The sequence below is a fragment of the Pundamilia nyererei genome, unplaced genomic scaffold (genome assembly GCF_000239375.1).
Source record: "Pundamilia nyererei isolate P.nyererei 1_Seehausen unplaced genomic scaffold, PunNye1.0 scaffold00051, whole genome shotgun sequence".
NCBI classification, from domain to species: domain Eukaryota; kingdom Metazoa; phylum Chordata; class Actinopteri; order Cichliformes; family Cichlidae; genus Pundamilia; species Pundamilia nyererei.
This window is the reverse complement of record NW_005187452.1, coordinates 686,308-708,729: the sequence shown is the minus strand read 5'-3', so window position 1 is coordinate 708,729 and position 22,422 is coordinate 686,308. Positions and strand designations below refer to the sequence as shown.

General features: G+C 39.9%; 1 protein-coding gene across 2 annotated transcripts; it reads right to left on the bottom strand.

The window, feature by feature from the left end:
* Positions 1 to 1,617: 1,617 nt before the first annotated feature.
* Positions 1,618 to 21,309, bottom strand: cenpf (centromere protein F). 2 transcript variants are annotated; one of them, XM_013910905.1, is made up of 38 exons: positions 21,252 to 21,309; positions 20,189 to 20,362; positions 19,922 to 20,047; positions 19,491 to 19,561; positions 19,254 to 19,390; positions 18,841 to 18,932; positions 18,488 to 18,761; positions 18,180 to 18,382; positions 17,967 to 18,092; positions 17,734 to 17,862; positions 17,242 to 17,364; positions 16,992 to 17,127; positions 16,765 to 16,894; positions 16,394 to 16,673; positions 15,967 to 16,173; positions 15,325 to 15,533; positions 14,707 to 14,836; positions 13,941 to 14,219; positions 13,229 to 13,816; positions 12,916 to 13,089; positions 11,848 to 12,782; positions 11,574 to 11,767; positions 11,353 to 11,488; positions 11,126 to 11,264; positions 10,830 to 10,941; positions 10,379 to 10,632; positions 10,193 to 10,301; positions 9,868 to 10,073; positions 9,400 to 9,618; positions 8,940 to 9,083; positions 8,649 to 8,838; positions 8,449 to 8,546; positions 8,320 to 8,361; positions 7,069 to 8,196; positions 5,324 to 5,453; positions 4,103 to 4,807; positions 3,772 to 3,881; positions 1,618 to 2,459 (listed from the first exon to the last, which is right to left on the bottom strand). In XM_013910905.1, exons 2-38 carry the CDS (start codon positions 20,348 to 20,350, stop codon positions 2,313 to 2,315), a joined length of 8,574 nt encoding a protein of 2,857 aa, XP_013766359.1. In that variant the 5' UTR covers positions 20,351 to 20,362; positions 21,252 to 21,309; the 3' UTR covers positions 1,618 to 2,312. The 2 variants fall into 2 exon arrangements, with proteins under 2 accessions (XP_013766359.1, XP_013766360.1); XM_013910906.1 differs by having other exon boundaries at positions 11,878 to 12,782.
* Positions 21,310 to 22,422: the final 1,113 nt, after the last annotated feature.

Sequence of the window (22,422 nt, the reverse complement as noted above, 5' to 3'; positions counted from 1 at the left end):
AATCAATGTGATAATAAAGGAGAGGTTCAGGCTTTGAAACTACATGCATAATCCTTTGTGAAACACAGAATGACCAAAATTCACACAGCTGACTGTCAGAAAATTTGTTCCCCAGAAGACTTTTTCCAATCATAACTATCACCCACTGATGGCCACTAAAAAAGGAAAGCAAGTTTAAAGCACTCCCCCATTTGGTTAATTTTTCCGAACTGGAAGCTACGTCCATCTTCTGTACTGTCTGTGGTCTAAATTTGCAGCAGTTTGACTGGCCATGATCCAATTTCACCCTGGTAAGTAGTATTTGGTATATTTGTTGCTGAAATCAGAAGTCACCTGAACACTGCAGATGCCGTAGAAACCACAATATCATGATAATTTCCAAACTTTGTCATTAGAAAATTAGTTTGTGTCCCAGTTGTCCCCTGTAAAATTACTCATTCTAATTAGGCTTTGAAATTTGCATCTGAGTTAAGCTATACATTATTTAAAGGGCCTATACAAATGAGCTAAATAATGTGTCTCACTTTTAAAATAATTTACAGTTTTGTAGCTTCAGTCCTTGCCTGAGAAACTGACTCGTGATATTTAAGAGAACAGATCTTTTATTTCTTTCTGTTCTGATTATATTTGTTATGGCATACCATGTGGATCTCAAAGTGATTTCTAGACTGTACAAGGGTCTACAAAAGCTTAAGAATTTGAATACAATCTACATTAAACAAAAATGGGAAAGACACAAATATGGTCATCTCAAATGACACTTGGTATCAGCAATGTGCTTTTCAGTGGAGAATCTCTAGCTCTAATATATGGAGATGTTTAGGCTGGAAGAGTCTTTGTAGATTTTTTTATTACACCTGCACAAAATAAACATTATTCTAACTCCTCCAGCTGCTGGAGAAACTGTGGGGCCCAAGGAGTAAAGCGCTTCCACTTGTTTTGGTCTTGTCCATTGATAAACACCTTCTGAGTTTCGATCCATTCTGAGTTACAGACTATTCTCAGTATGCAACTTCCCTTTAATTGGGATGAACTATTGTTTGGATATTTATACTCAGTAAATGTGGATAAAGTGACCAAGCTGTTATATTGTATTTTGAGTCTGCCTGAAAGACTATCACTAAGAAATGGCTAAGTGTTAAAATTCCATCACTAAATGACTGTATGGGTTGTTTAAATAGAAAAAATTTCATTCTCTAACAGCTTTCAATACGACACATTTGATTGGATTTGGGATAAATGGAAACACATTTTTTCAAGGCGACCTGAATTTGTTTAAACCTCTGTAATCCTGTATATGTTAACTAGTTGGTACACCCGTTTGTTTACTTTTGTTTATTCTTGTTCATACAGGTTGTTTTATTTTATGTTCCTTTTTTTTATGTATATTTTTGTCTTTGATAAATTCGAATGAAAAAAAAAAGAAAGAAAAAGTGAGGGGCATCCTGCACTAACTGGTATTCTTCACAATCCTTCAGACCTACATTGTGACTGGTTCAGGTTCCCCACCCTGTGGTAGCACAGTGTATTGTGTGGACTCTGGTCATGTTACCCTTTACAGCAGTTTTCGATCAGTTAAGACAAGACACATGAGATCACACAAGTCAAGCAGTAAAAATGATTTAGTAAAAAAGCCTTTATGCATTACTAACTATTTACACTGGTCAATAAGACCTAAGTCTAAAAAAGAGAAACAAAGATTATTAAGCAAGGAAAGGAGTCAAAAACCTGTTTTCATATTTGTTCTAATTTTGGAATAGAAAATCTAGAAAATCTTAGCTGCCATTGACATTCAGCTTTTTACAAGACAGATCAATGAAACAGGTGCATTTACTATAGATATAGCATTCGGAATAATAAAAGACATAAAACAATATTTATCTACAAACATAAAGAACAGTACAAAAGAAAATAAGTAAGTTCCACGAGAAAACTGTTAGGAAGATAAAAAGGGAAGAAGATATGACACGAATGAACATTTCTACAAAGACAATCATTGCATGTGTACATATTAAACTGCCTTGACACCTTACTGGAGTTAGTGCTTTGTTTTCTTGAGCAACCTGAAGAGAACAACACCTAGGAAGTAATTTAATGTTATAAAGTTCTGGCAGAAAAACATTTACCAGCAAATGTGACTCACAGCCCCGCAAACCCAAAAGGAAAAGTGCATTTTAGGAAGGAGTACACCTCTAAAATAAGCGTGTCTTTAAAGATCCGTGTAACTTTACAAACATGGATCGTTAACATTTTGTGACGTACATGTGTGTGTTTCTAAGTGGAAGGCTGTGTACGTGCAAGTCCAGGCTGATCTACTGAACGTGACAGTTGTCTCCTTGCTGTGTTTGCTCTCTTAGTTGTTTTTCTGGTGTCTTCCGAGAACTCGGGGAACACTTCCTGTTGGCGGTGTCTGTTGCCATAGCAGCAGAGGGACTCTGCAGAGGTATGGGCCCCAAACCCTGAGAGGGAAGAAAAAGTAGATGACAGATGAAAGAGTGAATAAGTGAATCAGAAAGTAGGATTTATGCTGCAGGACGATTCCATGAAAAACAAGCGAGTGGCTCACATTTGTGTGTTAAAAGTGATTAGACTGAAAATTATTGACAGAGAAGGAATCAAAGTTAGAAGACACACTGATCAAAACATAAAGACGACTTTTATATGTTATAACTTATTTTGAGCAGCCACCTATCCCAATGGTGGCATCATTTTTTAGAAATTGTGACTTATTACTATGCATGCTTCTATTACTGTGTTGCTGATATAAAATGGGTGCAGATTCGTTTAAAACTATGTTATTTCCCACGATACTAACAGATATAATTGTGGTTACAGAAGAAATTGTGCTATAATGAAAATGTGTTTTCAAATGGTTACTCTTTGTATGTGTGTAAAATTGATTTGGTTCCTTTTTTTTTTTTTTTTAAAGAGCTTGAATGTGTTTTTCAGTTATGAGCTGAAAGTACTGGAAAAAAAATGATCTGAATAAAAAAAGCACCAAATGTCATCCCACTCCTTCAAGGGGCTATAACTCAGTAAATTTCCATAATATGAAGGTAAAATTTGACATGGCCTCATTAAACACACCAAATATATAAAGGGTGGGAACTTAATTCAGATTCAGTTGATTTCATATGGTATGACCCTCGAGTCACACTTCAGTTACTCTGATACTGTGGTGTACAGCAGAGGTTCAGTAAAGCAGGGGAAATCCTTTCGCTTTTAACAATTTGACCTGAAATCTTTACAGTCTTTTAATCTCCTGCTGCTTCACTGACCTGACGTGATGTGACAACAACTTGAAGGAGACGAGGGGGGCCGGACATTCTGTGGCCATATTAGGGGCCACTGCAACCTAAATTATACACATAATGACCCTTGGTCGAAGATTCTTGTTTCTCCCACTCTGGCCTCCCTGTCCACTTTCTTGGATGCCAATGATGTCAGTAGAAATGACACACCAAGTTTAAATTTGCTTTTTTTTTTTACATCCACACTGTATCTAAAAGTTCAGCTGATGTCCGACAATTAGAGGTTCTTACAGCTCCTCACAGATAATAAGCTGCAGTGCCGAACACTTTTCACATTATTCATCACATTATTCAACTTTGCCTGTTTACAGTGCATTAATATACCATGTGGCGTCAATACCAGAGTAGAGACACAATAAAGTGCCCATTGAGCGTATGGCTTGTGAAACTAACTAAAGGAAACAAGTAGCAAAAAACGCGCTGTCTGTAAAAAAAATAAAGAGATTCCTGCATTACTCACCTTGCCATCAGATGCAGTTTGTTTGGCAGCCAGTCGAGGGCTGCAGCGCTTCACTGTGGTTCTCCTGATGATGAAAGGACTGGCCTCCCCCAGAGGAATATCAGCAAAACCTAAGGAACAAATAATGATTTTATTTCACTGCACAGAGAATAAATGTATACATGAATATTGATTTTTGTTTCTGTTGTGTAACTGCACCTGTGCTTACTCAGCTAATTGAAAGAGACACACGCAGACACACACACTCACAAACTGATGGTGGTGTATTTAAATACAAGGATAAAGCTGTAGGATCTCTGTAACAAAGCAGAGCACACTTTCAGCCACTAACCTCTCTGTACCAACTCAGGAAGTCCCTCTGGTCTGAACTCTTCATCTTCCTGTTCAGGTCTTGATTTGGGTGTGGTCGTGGCGTTGGCTTTGATCCTCTTTGTCACATTGTGTAGGGCCTCCTGGGCGCTGTCTCGAGTGCTGATTTCACAGTGACCTCGTTTCCCTGAGCCCGGGGGAGATCGCTGAGTAGTCGAAGGAGCAATGTTTTCGGTATTGTCGTCGATTTTTATTTCCTGATGTCTGGTGGCAGACTTCCTCCCTGAACGCTGGCGGCCTTCGGTGCTGCTGGAGTGGCTGTCATTAGCGTTTTGGCTAGCACCAATCAGCTCCAGTCGGGTTTTCAAAGCCTCGTTGGTCTTTTCCAGTTTGTGAACCTCAAGCATCAGGCTGCAGTATTTCTCCATGCTCTCATCTGCCTCTTTGCTTTTCTCTTCCAGAAGTTTGTTCACTTCTTCCAACTCAGTCTTCATCTCCTCCAGCTCTTTAACCTTCTCCTCTAATTCCTTTCTCTTTCCATCAAGTGCAGCGCTAAGTTTGTTCACCTCTTGGTCTTTTTCTTGAGACGCCATCAATCTTTCTTCAGCCTCCGTCATCTTCTGCTCCAAGGCTGACTTTAGGTTTTCCACTTCTTCCTTTAGTTTCTCTGCATCCTTCCTCAGCTGGGTCAGCTCAGTCTGCCCTTCCTCACTGCTCTTCCCTGCCCCTGAAACATAAATGTACCCCATATTCAAAACAAAACAAAACACTTCATGAAAATTGTCAGAAAAGAAAGTAACATGAAAGTGAAATCTTCACTGTGATAACCTTAACAAATATTAAAACAAGCTTTAAAACTTGTTGGCATTTAAGTTAATATAAGCAAAAAAAAGGCTGTCAGTAGCACAGATAATTACACCTTTGAACTACAGCCTACCAACAACAGACTTAAAAACAGATTCAAATAGCCAGAGTTTCATAGGTCATACACTTAGGAAACAATCCATCACCTCGAGACATCGACTAATCTGCATATACACACAAAACAGATGAGGCAAAAAGTGTTAAGAGTTCAATTCAAGCCATTAAACAGGAATAAAAAGGACTGCTATAATAAAATCAAAAACTGCATTTAACTTTAAGGGTTTGAGCAATGTAAGGACAACTTAAACCTTTATCTGACAATAAAAGGCTGAACACATAACAGAAAACACAAAGGTAAATCGGTTAAATGGATGCACACCTGAGCCGTTTAACATCATTTCCTTCTCCTGCTCCAGTTGTTTGCAGGTCTTCATCCAAAGACTCATCTTGCTCAGGGCAGAGTTTTTGTCTTTAGTCAGACGAGCTGCACGCGATGTTAGCTCTGAGACCTGGAGGGGACGGAGAGATTGAGGCAAAGAAAAATTATTTTCATATGCAGTGTTATCATACAAATGTCAGTTCCAAACATTTTTGGCTCATCTTTTTCATACGATACTGGATATTTTAGATTTAAAAACTGACATCTGCTGAGTGATTGCAAACCTGTCTGGACAGAGAGTTGTATTTTAGATAAGGGTGGGAATTTAACGTGTTAATTGCAATTAATTAATTAAAAAAATAAATAAAGCGTTAACAAAAATTGATGCATTTAATCACACTTGCGTTCCAAGCAAAGGGGAACTTTTGTCAATGCACAATTTCCTGGTATACCAATTACACTGATACACACAGCTAGCTAGTGTGTTGCTAGGATTGATTGGAAGAAAATTTCAAGACTACTCAATGGAAGCCTTGATAAAAGCATGGTTTTGTGCCAACTGTACAAAAAGAAGTTCTTCGGTTATGGTACCATCTTAATGCACAACATGTTACAGCGGGCACAAAAACTGTGGGAGCTGTTAGCGCTACCAGTTCGAGTACCAACAAAAGGTGTTGCCAGCCCAAACTTGATGAAATGACTGGCTTTAGGGCCAAAATTAGTAAGTCAACATCGGACAAACTTACAAACTCTCTTGCAAAATGGATTGCTTTGGACTGTAGACCACTATCAGTGGTAGAAGATAGGGAGATAGAAAATGTGCTACAGATTCAGATAAGGAAGCCCTGAGTTTGTACAGAGCAGAATCCATCATCAGCGAGACAGACTCCCCGCTGCAGTGGTGGTCCAGTCGAGCAGGGACCCACCCACAGCTGTCTGTCCTGGCCTGCACGTATTTGATTAGTCCTGCCACTTCTGTCCCATGTGACAGACTGTTCTTACTTGCAGGTCACATAGTAACAAAAAAGAGAGCTGCCTTGAGCTCTGAAAATGTGAACAGGCTAGTTTGTCTAAGTAACTGGCTGAAAGAGACGGACATTTAATAAGCATATTGTGAGTCCAATAAGTTTGTAATATTTTGCACTAAAATGTTGGAGGATGATCACACTGTTTTAGCCCAATGCACAAAATATTTTTTCTAAGATTACTCAGAGTTTAAAAGGTAAAGCTGTTCAAATAAGCATTTATGTTTCTGTGCTGTTTTGTTAAGAAGAGAAACTGCACTTTATGTTGAAATTAATATTATTATTTAAAGACAATACCATTTTGAAAATGTACTTAAAATAACACTTTATTTTTAAGTCTGCTAAATTTTGGCCAGGGATGTTTTTTTTCTCTCAGTTTTGCAGTGAAATGCAGTTTAAATGTTTTTTCCCCCATAAATTAAAAGAGCTTGAGTTTACAATTTTCATGTCCATGTCTATTATTTATTCTATTTCCCATTAAAAAACCCTTTAAAATTACAATAACATTTGCACTTTGGGGCAAATTTTCTTGTGCGATTAAATGTGATTAATTAATTACAAAGCCTCTAATTAATTCGATTAATTATTTTAATCGAGCCCCACCCCCTTTTTTTAGAGTGTTTCAACCTCTAAAAAAGGAGCATAGAGTGAGTACTACCAGTCCTTTTTTCTTCCATTTTATTGTGACCTAAATAAATCTGGGTATTTCTCTCCATATACCTGTTCACTGAGTTGTGAGACGGACACTTTGTGTGTTTCCAGCTCCTTCTCCATAGAGGTCACTGCTGTCTTAAGATGCTCGTGCTCTTCTGCGAGTTTCTCCTTCTCTTGTTCCAGTGAAAGCAGAGCTGAAGACAGGTTCTTTTTCTCTTCTTCCATCAAAGACACAGAAGACTTCAGTTCCTGTTTTTCAGCTTCTATCTTTTGCTTTTCCTCCTCCTCTCTCTCCTTCTCTTGATTTAAGAAAGAGAGCTTTTGCTGCAAGTCGTGCTTCTCTTTATCTAACAAGGAGAGACTCGACTGAAGCTCTTCTCTCTCGCTGGCTAACGCACTTCTCCCCTGATCTAATCTCTCCTTTTCATCTTCTACAGATAACAGAGAGGAGCGCAGCTTATCTCTCTCTTGTTCTAATGATAAAAGAGCTGTGCGCAGTTCTTCTTTTTCCTGTACAAGTCGTCCATTTTCTCCCTCGATCTGTTCTTTCTCTGCCATAACAGAGGAGACGGATCTTTCCAAGGCCTGCTTCTGATCTCTGTCCTCCTCCTTCTCCTTTTCTAAAACCTCCATCTTGTCCTCAGTAGCTTTTATGAGTGTTTTAAGCTCTTGTATTTCTTCTTCCAGAGCTTCAGTTTGGGTCCTCAGGCTGTTTCTTTCTGTCTCCCACTCCTCTCCATGAGAGCGGAGCTTCTCTCCTTCTGTCTGTGACTCCTGTAGTGAACTCAGCAGATGTTTTTTCTCCTCCTCTAACTGCACCAGGAGAGCCTGCATCCTCTCTTTCTCTGCTTCCCCTTCTGTGCCCTTTTGTTCAAGTGAAATTTCTCTTTGCCGAGAGGCTTCCAGCTGTGCTTGAAGGTCATCCAACACTCTAATCTGTCTCTCTGCTTCCCCTTTCATCTCTTTCTCCAGTTCTTCTAATCTGCATTTCTGTCTTTCCTCTTCCTCCTTTCTTTCTGCCTCTGCCTTCTCCAGTCCTCTCTCCAGCTCCTCCTTAGCTGCCTTCAGTTCCTCGATTTCTCTGTTTTTTATTTCCAGCTGTCTCTCCATGTGTTCTTTCTCAGATCTCAAACTTTCCAGAGTGGTAGAGAGCTCTGAGATTTTCGCACTAAGCTCTTTTTTCTCTTCCTCCACCTGAAGCAAGAAAGACAAAGGCAGGAGAAGCAGATTAACAGTCTGTTTGGATTGCAGTCACATTTTATAATTAGAAGAGAAAATCATCACAGATAGAGGGAAAAAGTCTTAATACAAGGTTACCATTCCCCTTTCCTCCTCCAGCTCAGCTTTAGCCATTTCCGCCTGCGGGAGAGCGCAGCAGAATCGGATTCTGAGTCAGCATCAGTAAGATATAATCATAATTTTTTGACTGCTTGTGAGACTAAATACCTGCAGCACTGCTTCTTCTAAACTTTGCTCTACATCTTCCTTCTCTCGCTCCAGGGAATCAATGCGATCTTGCAGTGAGTCAGACTTTCTCTGGGCGGCTGCAAGGATACAGTCACATTTAGACCAAAACATAACAAAACTGTGGAGGTTATATAATTTACACGTTTCTTTCCATCAGGAACAAAAGTGTTAAGAGTCACCTTTAAGGAGCTCTCCCATCTTCTTTTTCTTCCTCTCATCCGACTCAATGCGGACTTGGAGTTTTTCGATACCAGTTCTCATCTGCTGGACCTCATCTTGGGTGGAATTCAGGCGAGAGGCAATCTCTCCTTTCTCTAATAAAGACGACTCTAAAGACTGGGAAAGGCGAAACACTTCTCCCTCTAAAGCCTGAGGTGGGAATCAGGAAAAACAAGTGGAGTTATGACCAAATGCTTTTGACTCCACTTCCCACATACAGGGACATACTTCATAATACACTTCCTCCTCACCTTTATCTTTCCAGCCATGGACTCTGTGTTTTGACTGGAGGAACTGTGGTCCTCCTTTATCTGGTTAAGATGGCCAATCAGCTCCTCTCTTTCTCCACAGTGCTGGGAGATTGTCCGCTCTAGCTCTTTAACTTGCTCCACCAGCTTCATGTGAAGGAAAATAGATGAAGTTTTAGTAGGAAACAACAAAAAACACAACAAACAAGCCCCCCCCCCCAAAAAAATCTGTTTAAAAGAAAAGTAATTTAACATATCGTAAGTTTCATAAGGATCTAGCATAAATCAGACCTGAGAATCTATTCAAAACTACAGGAGGATTAGGTGATCATTGCTTTGATCTGATTCAGCTGGCTAAAGCAAGTCTTCTCACTGTTAGATGCATCCATATAAGTCAAAAGTCGTAACTGGGGCGTAACCAGGTCTAACCAGTCTCCCCTTCTGTGGAAATTTCCATGTGTACCTGTTGCCTCTCTGTCCTCAGTTTGTCTGTGTTGCTTTGCAGGGCTTCATACTCCTTCCTTCCTGCTCTGATGTCATCCTCCAGGATGGAAATGAGGTTTCTTGTGTCACAATTATTTTTCTCCAGACTGTGAACTTTCTCCCTCCAGTGGCTCAAGGATTGGCTCAACTCATCTCGCTCTTCAGTGCAAGACACCAGTTCAGATCTCAGCTGAGTTGTCTGCAGATATAAGATTTATAAGTACCTTTGGGTATTCTGCAAGATGAAAGCTTACAACAACAGAAGACAACAAGCTTACAACAGAACATAGACCAAAGCTTTGGTCTACATTTCTGCACAAGGGGAAACTGAAGGGGATTTGAGAGCAAATTCTGTTTTAGTTTATTTTATTGGTCCCCAAAAGGTTCACATAACTTTGGCCTTTAAATACACAGTATTGTGTTGTTTTAGCTTGCAGGCTTTGCTCACCTCAGTAATGAGTGTTTCTATCTTTTGCTCCATGCCTGAAAAAGTCCTCCTCTGAGTCTCCATCTCACCCTTCAGTCTGGCCCCCTCAGCCTGCATAGTCTCCAGTTCAGACTCCATTCCCAGGATGTGCTGTTCCAGGTTAGCTTTCTCCGAGCGAACCCTCTTAAGCTCGCTCTCTTGCTGAAGAAACTTCTCATCCCATCCACCTACAGAACCAAGCAAAAACAACCTTTAATCTAATAGCATGACCTTAAATGGAAACTCTCAGGGGTATCTTTACTTCTGAGAGTTGTGGTGATTTTTCTAATATAAAGTAAAAAGAAACCTTTGGCCATCTCAAGTCCTTCCAGCATCTCTATAACATCAGTCAGCTGGCACTTAGTGGTTTGTAGCTGTAGAGTTAAAGTTTCCTTCTCCTCGGACAGCTGGGTCAGCTAAATATGAGCACATGGTATTAAGGTAAAAGAAACACAAAAAACTGGTTCCATTATTTGACAAATCTTCATCCTACCTCATGAGAAAGATTTTTCTTTGAATCCAAAGCAATTTTCAGCTGACAGGATGCACTGTGGGCTTCTTCCTCGGCAGCATGAACTTTCTGCTCCAGGTTTTGAACCTGGACTTCCAGTTCAGAGGTCAGCTCCTTTCTCAGTTCCAGGTCAGAGCTCAGCAGGTCGAACTCTGAGCGCAGAGTCTCAAGTTCCTTTTCTTGTTTTCTGATCATTTCCTTGTAACGTTCGAGTTCATCATTTACCAGGGATGACTCTGTTGATGGACAGATGTGTCTAAATGCCATTTGAATATTTATATTCAGCCTAAGCTGAATAAGCATTTGTTATTTTATTCCATAAACAAAAGAAAAATGCATTCAAATAAGGACAAACCTAAATGAAGTATGAACTCAATGCAAAACAATAAATAATAAACAAACAAAACAGTTTTTAGATATTTGATTTACTCACCAAACGATTTCGTGTCTCTTTTCTCACTGAAGGAGGAAGGTTGTGGAGACACGTCATGGATTACAGGCTCATCTACAAGAACATCTCTGGAGTTGGAGCTTTCTTCAGAAACCTGTACAAAATAAATAAAAATAATGAAAACATTGCTCCATTATGAACCTCATGTATTCCCAAAGAAATTAACAATTTTCCTAACAATATGAATATACAACAGACAACGAATACAACATATTAACAAAGATTAATGATGTACCATGCACGACTGAAGGAAAAGTGACTATTACAGCGGTTTTAACCTGTTCAGGAAGTAGCTGCTCCTCCTCATTCGTCTTCGTTTCCTCTACATCTGCTACAAACGCCTCCCCATCCTCCTCTGACTGTTCCTGCGTCACCTCCTGCTTGGTGGCGTCCACCTTAAAGACCAGCTTGACCTCGCTAACATGACAGAGGGGAGGTTAGCTTTGTTTTTCATTGCATACAAACAGTCAACACAAAACAGAAGGCGGCATAAAACTCACTGCACCTGAAAGCATCAGCAAATTCAGTCGGTTCAGACACCATAAGTTCCTCCTCTACTGGAAGGGACTCCGAACTGGTGCAGAGGCTTGAATTAACTGCTGGTTCTACCTGACTCTCGGCTGCTGCTTCAGCTGGGTAAACTAAACAGATAAATATAAATATATGTACTCAAGGAAAGTGGAAATCTGTTTTTTATGAAGGAAAAAAAAACATTTCCTCACTCACCATCAGTTTCTGCCTCCTCCATGTTGTTTCTGTCTGCTGGGCTCTTGAATTCTGACAGCTGCTGAATGAGGCTGTGCTGCTGGCCCACTTGTTCCAGCAGTGATTCATACTGTTGCTTAAACACAGTCAGCTCCTTCTGCAGGCCTGCCAGCTTCTGGTGCAGTTCAGCCTGCTCTGCTGTAAACCGCTCGCTCCTGTGATACAAAATAAAACACACTGTGATTTCAGCCATTATATAGATAGCAGAGCAAACAGCTAAAAAGCTAATACAAACTTCAAAGCAGACACAGCCATGCAGACATACTGCTCTTTATTCGTCGCCTCAGTCCTCTCCTCCATCAGCTCAAGCTGCTCCTTCAGTCTCTGGCGCTCCTGTTCTGAGGTCAGCAGGGAGTGCTGGATGCACTCGCTCTCCTCTCTGAGAGAAGCAACCTCATCTCCATGGCCCTTTATGAGTTCCTGTAACTGCAGCTTCTCCTCAGTTATTTGATTCACATTAGACTGTAGTTTGATGTTTTCTTCAGAGAGTTGATTATAGCTCAATTCCAGCTGAACCTTTTCCTCTACTACTTGATTCAATTTAGTAACCAGGTCATTTTTCTCAGAAGTTAATGCATGCAGTTCATCTGCAAGTTGAACGTTTTCTTCTTTCGTCTTTTTCAAGATATCATCTAACTGGGCTTTTGCTTCAGTGAGCTGACTAAGGGCAGATTCAGCCTCATGTTTCCGAGCAGTTATTTCATTAATCTTGGCTTCTGTTTGCTGCTTTTCCTCAGTTACCTGTTCAATATTAGACTGCAGTTGTTTGTTCTCCTCAGACAGTGCGTCTACAGTGACTTCGAGCAGTTTCTTTTCGGCATTTACGTGCACCATTTCACCTTCGACTTTCTCTTTGTCGTTCATTAGCTGTTTCAGAGAAGTCTCGAGGTTGTTTTTCTCCTGGAGAAGCTGATTTAGACTGCTCTCTTTGTCCTGAATGGTTTCCCTGAGAGTTGTCTCCAGCTTTTCGTTGTCTTGTGTCATCTGACTGAGTTTAGCCTCTAATGTAGCAACACTCTCTTCCAGTTCGTGACGTCGGATAGCTTCCTCTTCCATACGAGTTATTTCACAGGTTCTCTCAAATAACTCCTCCTTAGCTGTGACATACTTTGACTCCAAGAGAGAGTTCTGCGACTGGACCTCATCTAAGCGGGCTTCCAAGACAGAGACCTGAAAATAGAGCCGATTAGTGATTAGTGAAATAGATTAGTGAAAGCATGCTGATGACAAAGACAGAAGACAACAGCGAATCAGCAAACACTGTGTGTGAGTGAAGCACTTTTGAGCAGAACAATTATCCAACCTGGGCTCTGCCCTCATCCAGCATGGCCTCCATTTCAGACATCTGGGTCTGGCTCTGAGCAAGCACGGCCTCCAGTGACTCTATAGTTCCTTTAAGCTGCTCCACCTGACTGTCAAAGGAGGTCATGGCTGTCTCGTTGTCCTCCAAGTCCATCTGGAGCATCTCTAGCTGAACCTTAATTGTTTGGAGGGGGATAATTAATAACTCAGAACATGCAACTAAATGATTTGCTACACTATCCAACAGTACACTTCCTGTGTCTAAGAATATTGTAATAAACAAGAACATAAACAGGAACACATTTGGAACCAACCTTGATTTTATTCATGGCGACCACCTTCTCCTTCAGGAGTTCTGAGGTTTTGGTCTGTTCTGCCTCAGCTTTATTCAGCTTTTCCTTCAGATCTTTTATGGTGCTGTCTCTCTCTTCCAAGCCGCGTGACGCTGCAGACAGAGTCGCCTTCATGGTCCGGATCTCCTCCCGACGTGAACTCGACTCTGCTTTGGCAGCACTGACTGATTTCTTTGTGGCTTCGAGCTGTTCGTCAAGGCTCTTCTCTTTTTTGAGGAAGTTTTCAATCTCCAAAGCGTGACGCTCTGACTCTTTACCCATCTTCTCTGTGAGATCTTTTACTTCCTTCTCCAAAGCAGAGATAAGATTCATCTTCTCGGCCAGAGTGCTCTCCAGGTTAGACTTAATTTCTATAGCGGAGGAGTGATTCTCCTCAAGAGCTTGTAGTGACTTCTTAAGGTCAACGTTGGACTGATTGGCTACATCCAGTTCATTCTTCAAGACGGGAAGCTTCTCTGCTGCATCTTTGTTCACATCGACCTTTTCTTCTAAGGATGAAATCTGCTCCAGGAGGCTGCTGATCTTCTCGGTCTGACTGTGCTGAATGATCTTAATTAAAAAGATTTCATTTATATTTGGTAAGAAAAAATAGGCAAGTAAATAAATTAATTATGAACATAATTAAAATATCCGTACATAACCAGACAACAAAGCAAAGATTTTTAGATTTTACCTCTGATTCTTTCTTCAAATCTTGAATTGCATTTTCCAGCTCGGCTTTTTGTTTCTCCACAGACGATATCTGAACTTCAGCTTCTCTGAGCTGCTTCTCCTTCTCCTCTGTTTGTTTCCGCTGATCACTGAGGTCCATTTCTAATTGTTTGAGTTCTTCTGATTTTTTGTTGTACATCCGAATTTGTTCCTCTTCCTGCTCTGTCATTGTCTTAATTTGTTTCTGCAGCTCTGCTCCCAGTTGCTCCTGGACCTTCAGGAACTGCTCTAAGGAACTGATCTAAGAGGAAGAAGAAGAGGAGGACAATTAATTTAAAAAAGCAGTAACAACACAATTACACCAAATGCTCAGCAAAGTTTTTATAGTGATTAAATGTACTACTAAATGTAGGACAGCAAAAACTACTCAATATCTCAACATATGCAGAAATATATCAGAGCATCACCTAAAGCCTCATAACTGGATTTCACGCAACTACTTCCTGTCCGTACAGTGGATACAGACACCAGTTGGACGGTGGTTTGAGTTCAGGCCTGTTGATATGTCAAAGTGTCCTTTCCAAAGTGACCAGATAAAAATAACCCAAAAAGCAACCAAAGGCAGACTAGCACAGGTCAGATTTTACTCTAGAGAAGTCTTATTTTCCTGTTTAATTCTCCTGCACTTTTCAGTTTCCCAACTTTATTCACTTATTGAAGTAAAAGTTTGAGAATAAATAGAAGTCTCTTAAAAAAAAAGCTTCCACTGCAGTTTAACTAAAGCAGACCTGGTTTTTGGTGAGCAGCAGCTCCTGCTGGGCCTCCTCTAACTGCAGCTTGATGTGCTCAGTCTCCTCAGCCTTTGCTGAAACACGTTCTTCACACTGCTTTAGGAGGTCTGCCTTCTCCTCTGCTAACCTAAGTGAAATTACAAATCAAAGACAGAGAATAGACATTAAAACCAAAGCTCAGCTGATATTGTCAGCAGTTACTGGACATTCCACATGGAATGGGCGTTAATGAATATATATATATATAAAGAACATTTATTTGTTGTTGATTCAGGACATAATGCTGAAAAAAATGCAGGTAGATGGTGTCAACACAGCTTGTCCAGAAAAGCAGCTCTGACTCAGTGTTTTGCACTCTGACCACCTGTAGCATGGTACATATCACAACTGAGCAGATGGAAGGTATGAGTCAAACAGTGTTTTCATGTCTTCATGCAACTTGCTTCTAAAACCAGTGTTGGAAAGTTAATATGCCACGACGTACATTGCTGTCTTTCTCACAATGTTTTCTTCGATCTTATACCAAAGCTAAGACAGGACATAATGTGTCATTCCACAGTTCTACCTTATTTCAATTATCATAGTTTTTAACAATATTGCACGAAAAACTCCCACCTGGCATTTTGCTCCTCCTGCTGTGCAATTGTCTGAGCAAGGCTTTCCCTCAGCTGGCTGATCTCAGCCCTCCCCAGCTCTACCAGCTGCTCTTTGGAGCGGACCAGATCACAGGTTGCCTTGTGCTCATCCTGCAGGTCGGTGTTCATCCTCTCAGCGAGTTCGGCTCGAGTGATTTCCTTCTGCAAACGCAACTCCAGATCTTTGACCTAGTTAAGTTATTAAAAAATGAAATCGTATTAAGAAAGAGAGATTCAGCAAGTGCTGACAATGGATTTTACTAGTTTATGTACTCCTTTATATCGAGTACAGTTATTAGAATTACTAATAGTTAGAAAAAACATTTATTAGAAAAACTAATAAAAAAAACTTTATGGATTTGCTGTGTTGTTACCAGAACGAAAATATGAAGCACGGTGCATAGCACATCAGTGGATTACAAAAGAGAGAGATACGCTATATTTTTGTATTACCACTTTCAAAATTTCACTTTCCTATAGAACATTTCTCGTAAAAATGGAGCCTAAGAAGCAGCTTTCATTAGGGGTCGGATGTTTGTCCATGATTTATTCCAATAATGGTTGCTAATGAAATTCAAATAAATATTTTAAAGACTATAAAAAATAAATAACTATAAGTCACCTGTGCTTCAAGCTGAGCCACCTGCACTCCTATGTTCTCCAAGTCTTTAGCATGTTTCTGTCCAGCCTCAGAGAACTGAGACTGAAGCTCCTTGTACTGATGCGCCTTCTCCTCCAGATCTGTGCACTTGTTGAGGAGTTCTCCCTTCAGGGAATCAATGTGAGCAGACAGACTGGCCTTTTCTCCCTCTACACACGTGAGCTTCTTCTGCAGTAATGAAAGAAAACGTATTCAGGGTGAGGGATAATCTACTTCAAGGCTGCTGCTACAGTAGATTTTGTACTGTGGTTATTCTTGACACTAACTAAAAATTAGTTTAATTAAAGCTATTTATCAGAATATCAGCAAAAAACTTAATTCTGACACCAGGCAATCGAATTTTCTACTTTTCAGTTTAAACAAGAGTCTAGAAACCACTGCTCCTTACCTGAAGTTCATCATTAGCCTCGTTTAGGGAGCCCAGACTACTCTCCAAGCTGGTAATTTTGTCTGCGAACTCCTTTTGCACAGCTTCAGTTTCATTAATTAAGCTCTCCTTCTCATTCTTCCAGTCCAGCAGAGCTTGATGTTCTCGTTTCAGTTCCTTACATTCATTCTGACTCGCAGAGAGGTTGGATTTCAACTCTTGGCTCTCCTTCTCTAGCACCGTCACCCTGTTGCTCAGCCTCTCTGACTCTTGTTTCTGTTTCTGGAGTTCATTCTGAGATCTACAGTGAAATTAAATATTTACAAGGATTAATAACAAAATGTATTATTCCTACTCCACAATGCTGATTATGAAAATGAAATGATGATTACCTGTCATTTCTGGTCTCTGCATCAGAAAGTGTTTTCTTTAAGTTTTCCTGTTCACGTGCTGAAGTCTGAGCCTGCTGCTCCAGTTTACACTGAAGTTTCTTCAGCTCCTCTGCCTGCCCTTCAGATTTAGCTAAAGATCCAAAAGACAAATCAGTTTAAGATTAAAATAACCTCAGATTAATTCTCAAGACTAACCGCTACTTCTGACATCCCTAAAACAAATTTACCTTTGAGATCATCTAGCAGTCCCTGGGTACGTTTGAGGCTCTGGTTTGAACTCTTCTTCTCTTCTTCCAGCTGAGAGAGGCGCCTGTTGCTCTGGTCCAACTGGACAGTCATACTGTTCTTCTCTTTCTGCAGCTCCTGGAGGGATGAAGAAATGAGTGGATAACATGAATCCATGCCCTACAATGATGAGAAGTGCACTAAAAGCAGAACTGCAAATTCACAATTACAGCAAACGGATTTTCAGCCCACCTCCATTTTCTTGCGGAGGTCCTGCTCTTTGGTCTGACAGGCCTGAAGGCTTTGTTCTGACCTCAGCAGCTTCTGTTTCTGCTCCTCCATCTCCTTCTCCATCTGCTTCTTCTGGAAGCACATCTAAAAAGGAGCAGTGTGATACAAATTAAGGTCAAGGCAATTAAGATACATTAAATACTTTTCCTTTAGGGTTGTGGCTTTCGCTCCTCTCTGAAAGCCTAAACACACTCAGGATGTGGTGGGTTTTTTTCATTACACATCTCTTTTTGTTAACTTAAAAACTGACTACTAAAAATACAACTAAAAACAAAATTAAAGTTGCATCTTCAGAAGTTCATCAAATGCACAACATTCACAAAGTCAGTGAGCACTAATTTTACACGACTCACACTTATAAAAAGATTTTAATTAGGCCTCGTCCAACAAAATCACCAAGTAGAAATGCTTTAATCTTTTAATAAATGTGCTGGTGCGATGTTACAAATCTACCTTCTCCATGTCTGCCTGCAGTATGTTGTGGTCTTTTTTGGCCTGTTGGATCTCTTGGGTCAGCTTGGTTCTGGTCTGGTTTAGCTGCTGATCCAAAGCATGATGGGAACTCTGCAGCTGGGCAAGTTCCTACACAAAATATAACAGGTACGAACACAATTCATAAACCAAATTCTAAAAACTTCATTATTAATAAAAATCTTAAAAGACTAAAATATTTCCCACTGTTGTACCTTCTGACTGTCTCTCTCTTGGTCCTTGAGTTTCTGCTCCAGTGCCCGTCTGCAGCTTTCAGCATTGTGCCTCTGGCAACTCATCTCCTCAGTGACTTGTTTTAGTTTCTGCTCAACCGATGAACACTAAAAACAACTCAAATCATTAGACAACTTTGCTAGTGATTAACTTGTGCTCTTTACTGCTAAGCAGAATAAAATAATGTCGCCTACCTTGGACTCGACCTGCTGGTGTCGGTCTGTGGCCTGACTCAGCTCGTGTTTGGCCTTGGTCAGGTCTCTGTCCCGCTCGCTGAGGTCTTTGCGGGCCTGGTTCAGCTGCGTTTGAAGGTCCTGCAGTTTGGACGCTTGGTTACGAATTTCCTTCTCCTGATTGGCTAAGTTCCTCTCTAGTTCTGACACATGGCCACGCAGCTCTGTTAAAAGAACAACAACCACAAAAAAAGAAGTGTAAAGCAAAAGTTACTAAACACCGAACAATACCCAACATACTAATTATAAAATACTTTATAACAAAATACCTTGGTTCAAAGTCTTTAGCTGCTCCATCTGTTGAGAGGATCCACTGGGACTCGGTGCTGCTCTGGAAGAGCTCATCCGCTGGCTGGGTTTGATCGGCGTCTCCTCATGGGCGTCCCAAAGGGATGTCCCTCGCCTCTTTAGAGGTGTTTCCATTATGTCCTGAGACTGGCGGCGATGGGCAGAATCCTGCTGTTGCCATGGGAAAATGGAAGACCCGGCTTGTCGGGCAGCAATGTCCTTGTGACTTACACTGACTGAAGACTGATTCAACAGCTAGAGAAGATGAGAATATTAAAACTACTAAGAAATAAATGCTCATAATTATAAAAATAGATTTATTTATAGCACTTACTTTGACCTGCAAGACTTTGAGTTCACTTTCCAGTCTTTTTCTTTCTTCTACCTCTTGGTTGTATTTCTCCTGCAGCTCCTCTAGTCTATTATCTATGGAAGACACACAATTCAAATCCAAAGTAAACTTATTCAGTCATTTAGAAAACAGTGACTCCTTAACAGATGGAGCTTAAAAAAAAAAAGACGTCTGAATGCAAAAATGATTCTATATACATTTTTAGAGACAGAGACACTCTAGAAATAACTGCGATAAGCCTACACATGAACACAGAAATGTATATTAAAAGAAAAGTGAGAAAAGATAAGTCTGTAAATCAAATGTTTACTTGCTTATAAATAAATAAATAAATAAATAAATAAGAACACAGAATGAATTGCAGACTCCCTGAAGATAAAAACACATTTTAATACCATGCTGTCTGTAGGCTGGGATCGATGCTGGTGTCTGAAAACTCTTCTGTGGAGTGGCGTAGGTCTGCAGCTCACAGGAGGATGATGACAGTGAGGAAGAGCCAGCAGGCTGGGAACGATCCAGTTCATTTTTGTGCCTGAGCAGATATAAGGTGCTCATCAAGGTCTTGATAAATCACTGAATTTATCACTCTGAGTCATACAACAGCACAGAGAGAGACGCATAACTGAACTCACTTCTTGAGCTCCTGTTCGAGTCGTTCAATGGTTTTTCTGCAGGAGTTAAGCTGACCTTCCAGGTAGCTCACCTACGTTTAGGAAGACAATTCAGTTAGACAAAAACATTAGTTGGATATCAGGCTTGTGAGCTTGTCACTTGAGTACCATTTATGCAAATCTGTACTCCCAAGCTGAAAAATAAATAATTCCTCCGTAACATAAGTTGTTTAAAGTTTTCTCTTCAGATATAACTTGCTCACAAATAAAAAGGGCGGGACACACTAACAGGAAAACACACTTCAATATGAGCGTCTGTAATTATACATGTGATGAACAGTGGCTATTAACTAACACCTTTCAGCTTTACTGTTGAATACATGTTAATCTAGATCTGAAACTAGGTTTATCCTGCAATGATCAAATGCTTCTTCCTCTCATCAGAAACTGACCTGCTGTTCTTTGACTCCAAGATCATGTACAACCTTTTGCCGAGCTTTCTCTAGAGAGTCGCATGACTCTAATAAAGACTGGTTTTCTCTCTTCAAAGCAGACGTCTCTGTACGTTCACTGTCCACCTGGAGAAATAGACTCATATGAGTAGGAGAAGTATTTCTCAAGCTTATTTTAAATGTTTTGATTGGGTATCTTTTCAAATAGATGTGTCAGTTTGTTTCTCACAAAACACATTTGTTCAAGCACTTCTGATAAATGTTGACCTTTTGCTTTTGTTTTTGGAGTGCAGCTTCTAAGGAGTCCAACTGAAACTGCTTTTGTGTCTTCTCCTTCTTCAGTTTATCCAGCTGGACTTCCATCTCCTGGATCTTCTGCAGGGCTTTCCCTGGAAGTCCATCCTTCCACTCCTCCACCGCCCAGCTCATGGTTTAACCTTACTAAAACATATATCCATTTATATAAAAGTAATGAATTGATGACGAGCTGATAAATATACCTAGTTTAAAATTTAAAAACATTTTTAGGGAATCAAGGACTGATACTGGCCTAGCTGACTGCCCTATAAGCAAATAATAATATTTACTGGCAGTGACCAATGATCAGATCAACAAATGTTTGCTAATCAATATTTATCTTCCTTCGGTACATATAACAATAATACATATTCAAAGAAGAAAAAGCATCAGTTTAGACACGAAAAAGGCTAAATGTCCATTTTAAACATTGGTAGTGCCACAGAAATTCACACTATGCTTTGTTATGCAGACATAATGAAACGTTTTCGTCTTCGGTGTGAACAGACAGTTCACATGAGGCTAAAGTCCCTTCAAAGCTGTGTCTTCTATCAATGCTGACAGTCAAACGCAACTAAGTGTAGCTATAACTACGTAAAGTTAACCTCAGATTTTATAACAAGAAATGAGTATTAATAGTTATACCGGTGAAAAGAAAATTACAGCCCATCATCTGACCTGAGCAGGTTTTAGTTTAATATTAAAGATTAGCTAGCTAGAAGCTACTTTACAGAGTTTACGTAGTAAATGATGCCCGATTAAATTACTGAATACAACCACAAAACACGTATTAGAAGTCAATTTATTTAAAAGCTGGATATGATCAAAACATAGCTTAGTTTCTGTTTAACGTTAGCTTTCTGAAGAGCATGCTCTCAGCAAATATGACATCGATATATATTTTTTATTTAAATCGTAAATTATCCAGACAGGGGCTAAAGATTAGTGCAGATTCTATATTAGTATATTAGACAGTTAACTCGAAATTGAAATAAATCACATAGCAGTAACGACTCAGGCTGGCTGCACTTACTTTGGGCGCGATGCTCCTTTATCAAATTCTCCTACTGTTTGGGTCGCTCTCGTTGAAAAATTCAAAATTCAACAGAGGAAACGGCAAGCCGCGAAGCTCCATGTCGATTGGCTGTCTGTTACGTCGTCAGCTGCGCCACGAACGCGGATTGGTTCGCTACTCTTTGTGTCCACAGCGACACCAAGTAGTAGGAGTTTATAAATACTCGCTAAGCGCACGTCCCACTCGTGTGTGAAATACACCTCTTAGCATGAAACACTGGGGGGGTCGTTTTTGTTTTTACTTCTGTGTAGAAATTTGCTGCAAAATGAAGTCGTCCTACAAATGATTCTGATTATGCTGTAAATAAAGTGTTACAGTAGTGTAACCTGCTTGAGATGAATGCATGGACCTGTTCCTCAGATTCAGTTTGAAATAATTCTTTTCCAACCTTAGATATATTTTATAAGTGGTAGAAAGCAGTTCTGGTCTTGTTAATTTGATTATCAAAATTGAGATCACTGTCCAAAATAATTCCAAGACTCCTGACTTGCTCACTGTGTTTTAGAGAACGGGATAAATATGAACACATTTTTCACAAATAAGAGCAAACATTTTCATCTCACTCAGTTTGAAAAGGTTTTGAGACAGTAGTTAATGTTATCAGTGCAGGTTATTAGCTTGAACAGGGGTTAGATCATCAAAGGAAAATTTTAGTACAACTACATATCACCTCCATAGGAATGGTAGAATATATTATGATTATTTATGACAGTACTATGTAGGAACAAGTAAAGGTTAAAGAGTAATGGACCAAGTACTGACCCTTGAGGAACACCTGTTTGAATAATTTCGGTATATCTAAAATTACTAACATAGACACAGAATCTATTATCCTATAGATGTGATAAAAATCAGCTCAGAACCTGACCTGTCAAATCAGCTTAATAATAAAGCCTTTGAGTTAAAATGTCATGGTGAGCAGTGTTGAAGGCAGCAGGGAACAAAGATGACCTGCAGATCAATCACTGTTGATCTTCTGGTCATAAGAGCCGTTTCTGTGCTATGGTTGATTCTGAAACCTGACTGGTACTCGTCATATATATTGTGACTTGAAAAATATCAGTTCAGTTGTTTCCAAACAAAAATCTTTTTAAACATGTCGCTTAAAAAGGCAAATTCTAAAAGAAAT

Coding starts and splice junctions, on each gene's coding strand:
- cenpf (XM_013910905.1), bottom strand. CDS start 20,350: ATGAGCTGGGCGGTGGAGGAGTGGAAGGATGGACTTCCAGGGAAAGCC. Junction 18,762..18,840: donor TCAAAGTCTTGCAGGTCAAA/GTAAGTGCTATA, acceptor CATCTTCTCTAG/CTGTTGAATCAGTCTTCAGT. Junction 5,454..7,068: donor TCTCACAACTCAGTGAACAG/GTATATGGAGAG, acceptor CGTCCCCTCCAG/GTCTCAGAGCTAACATCGCG.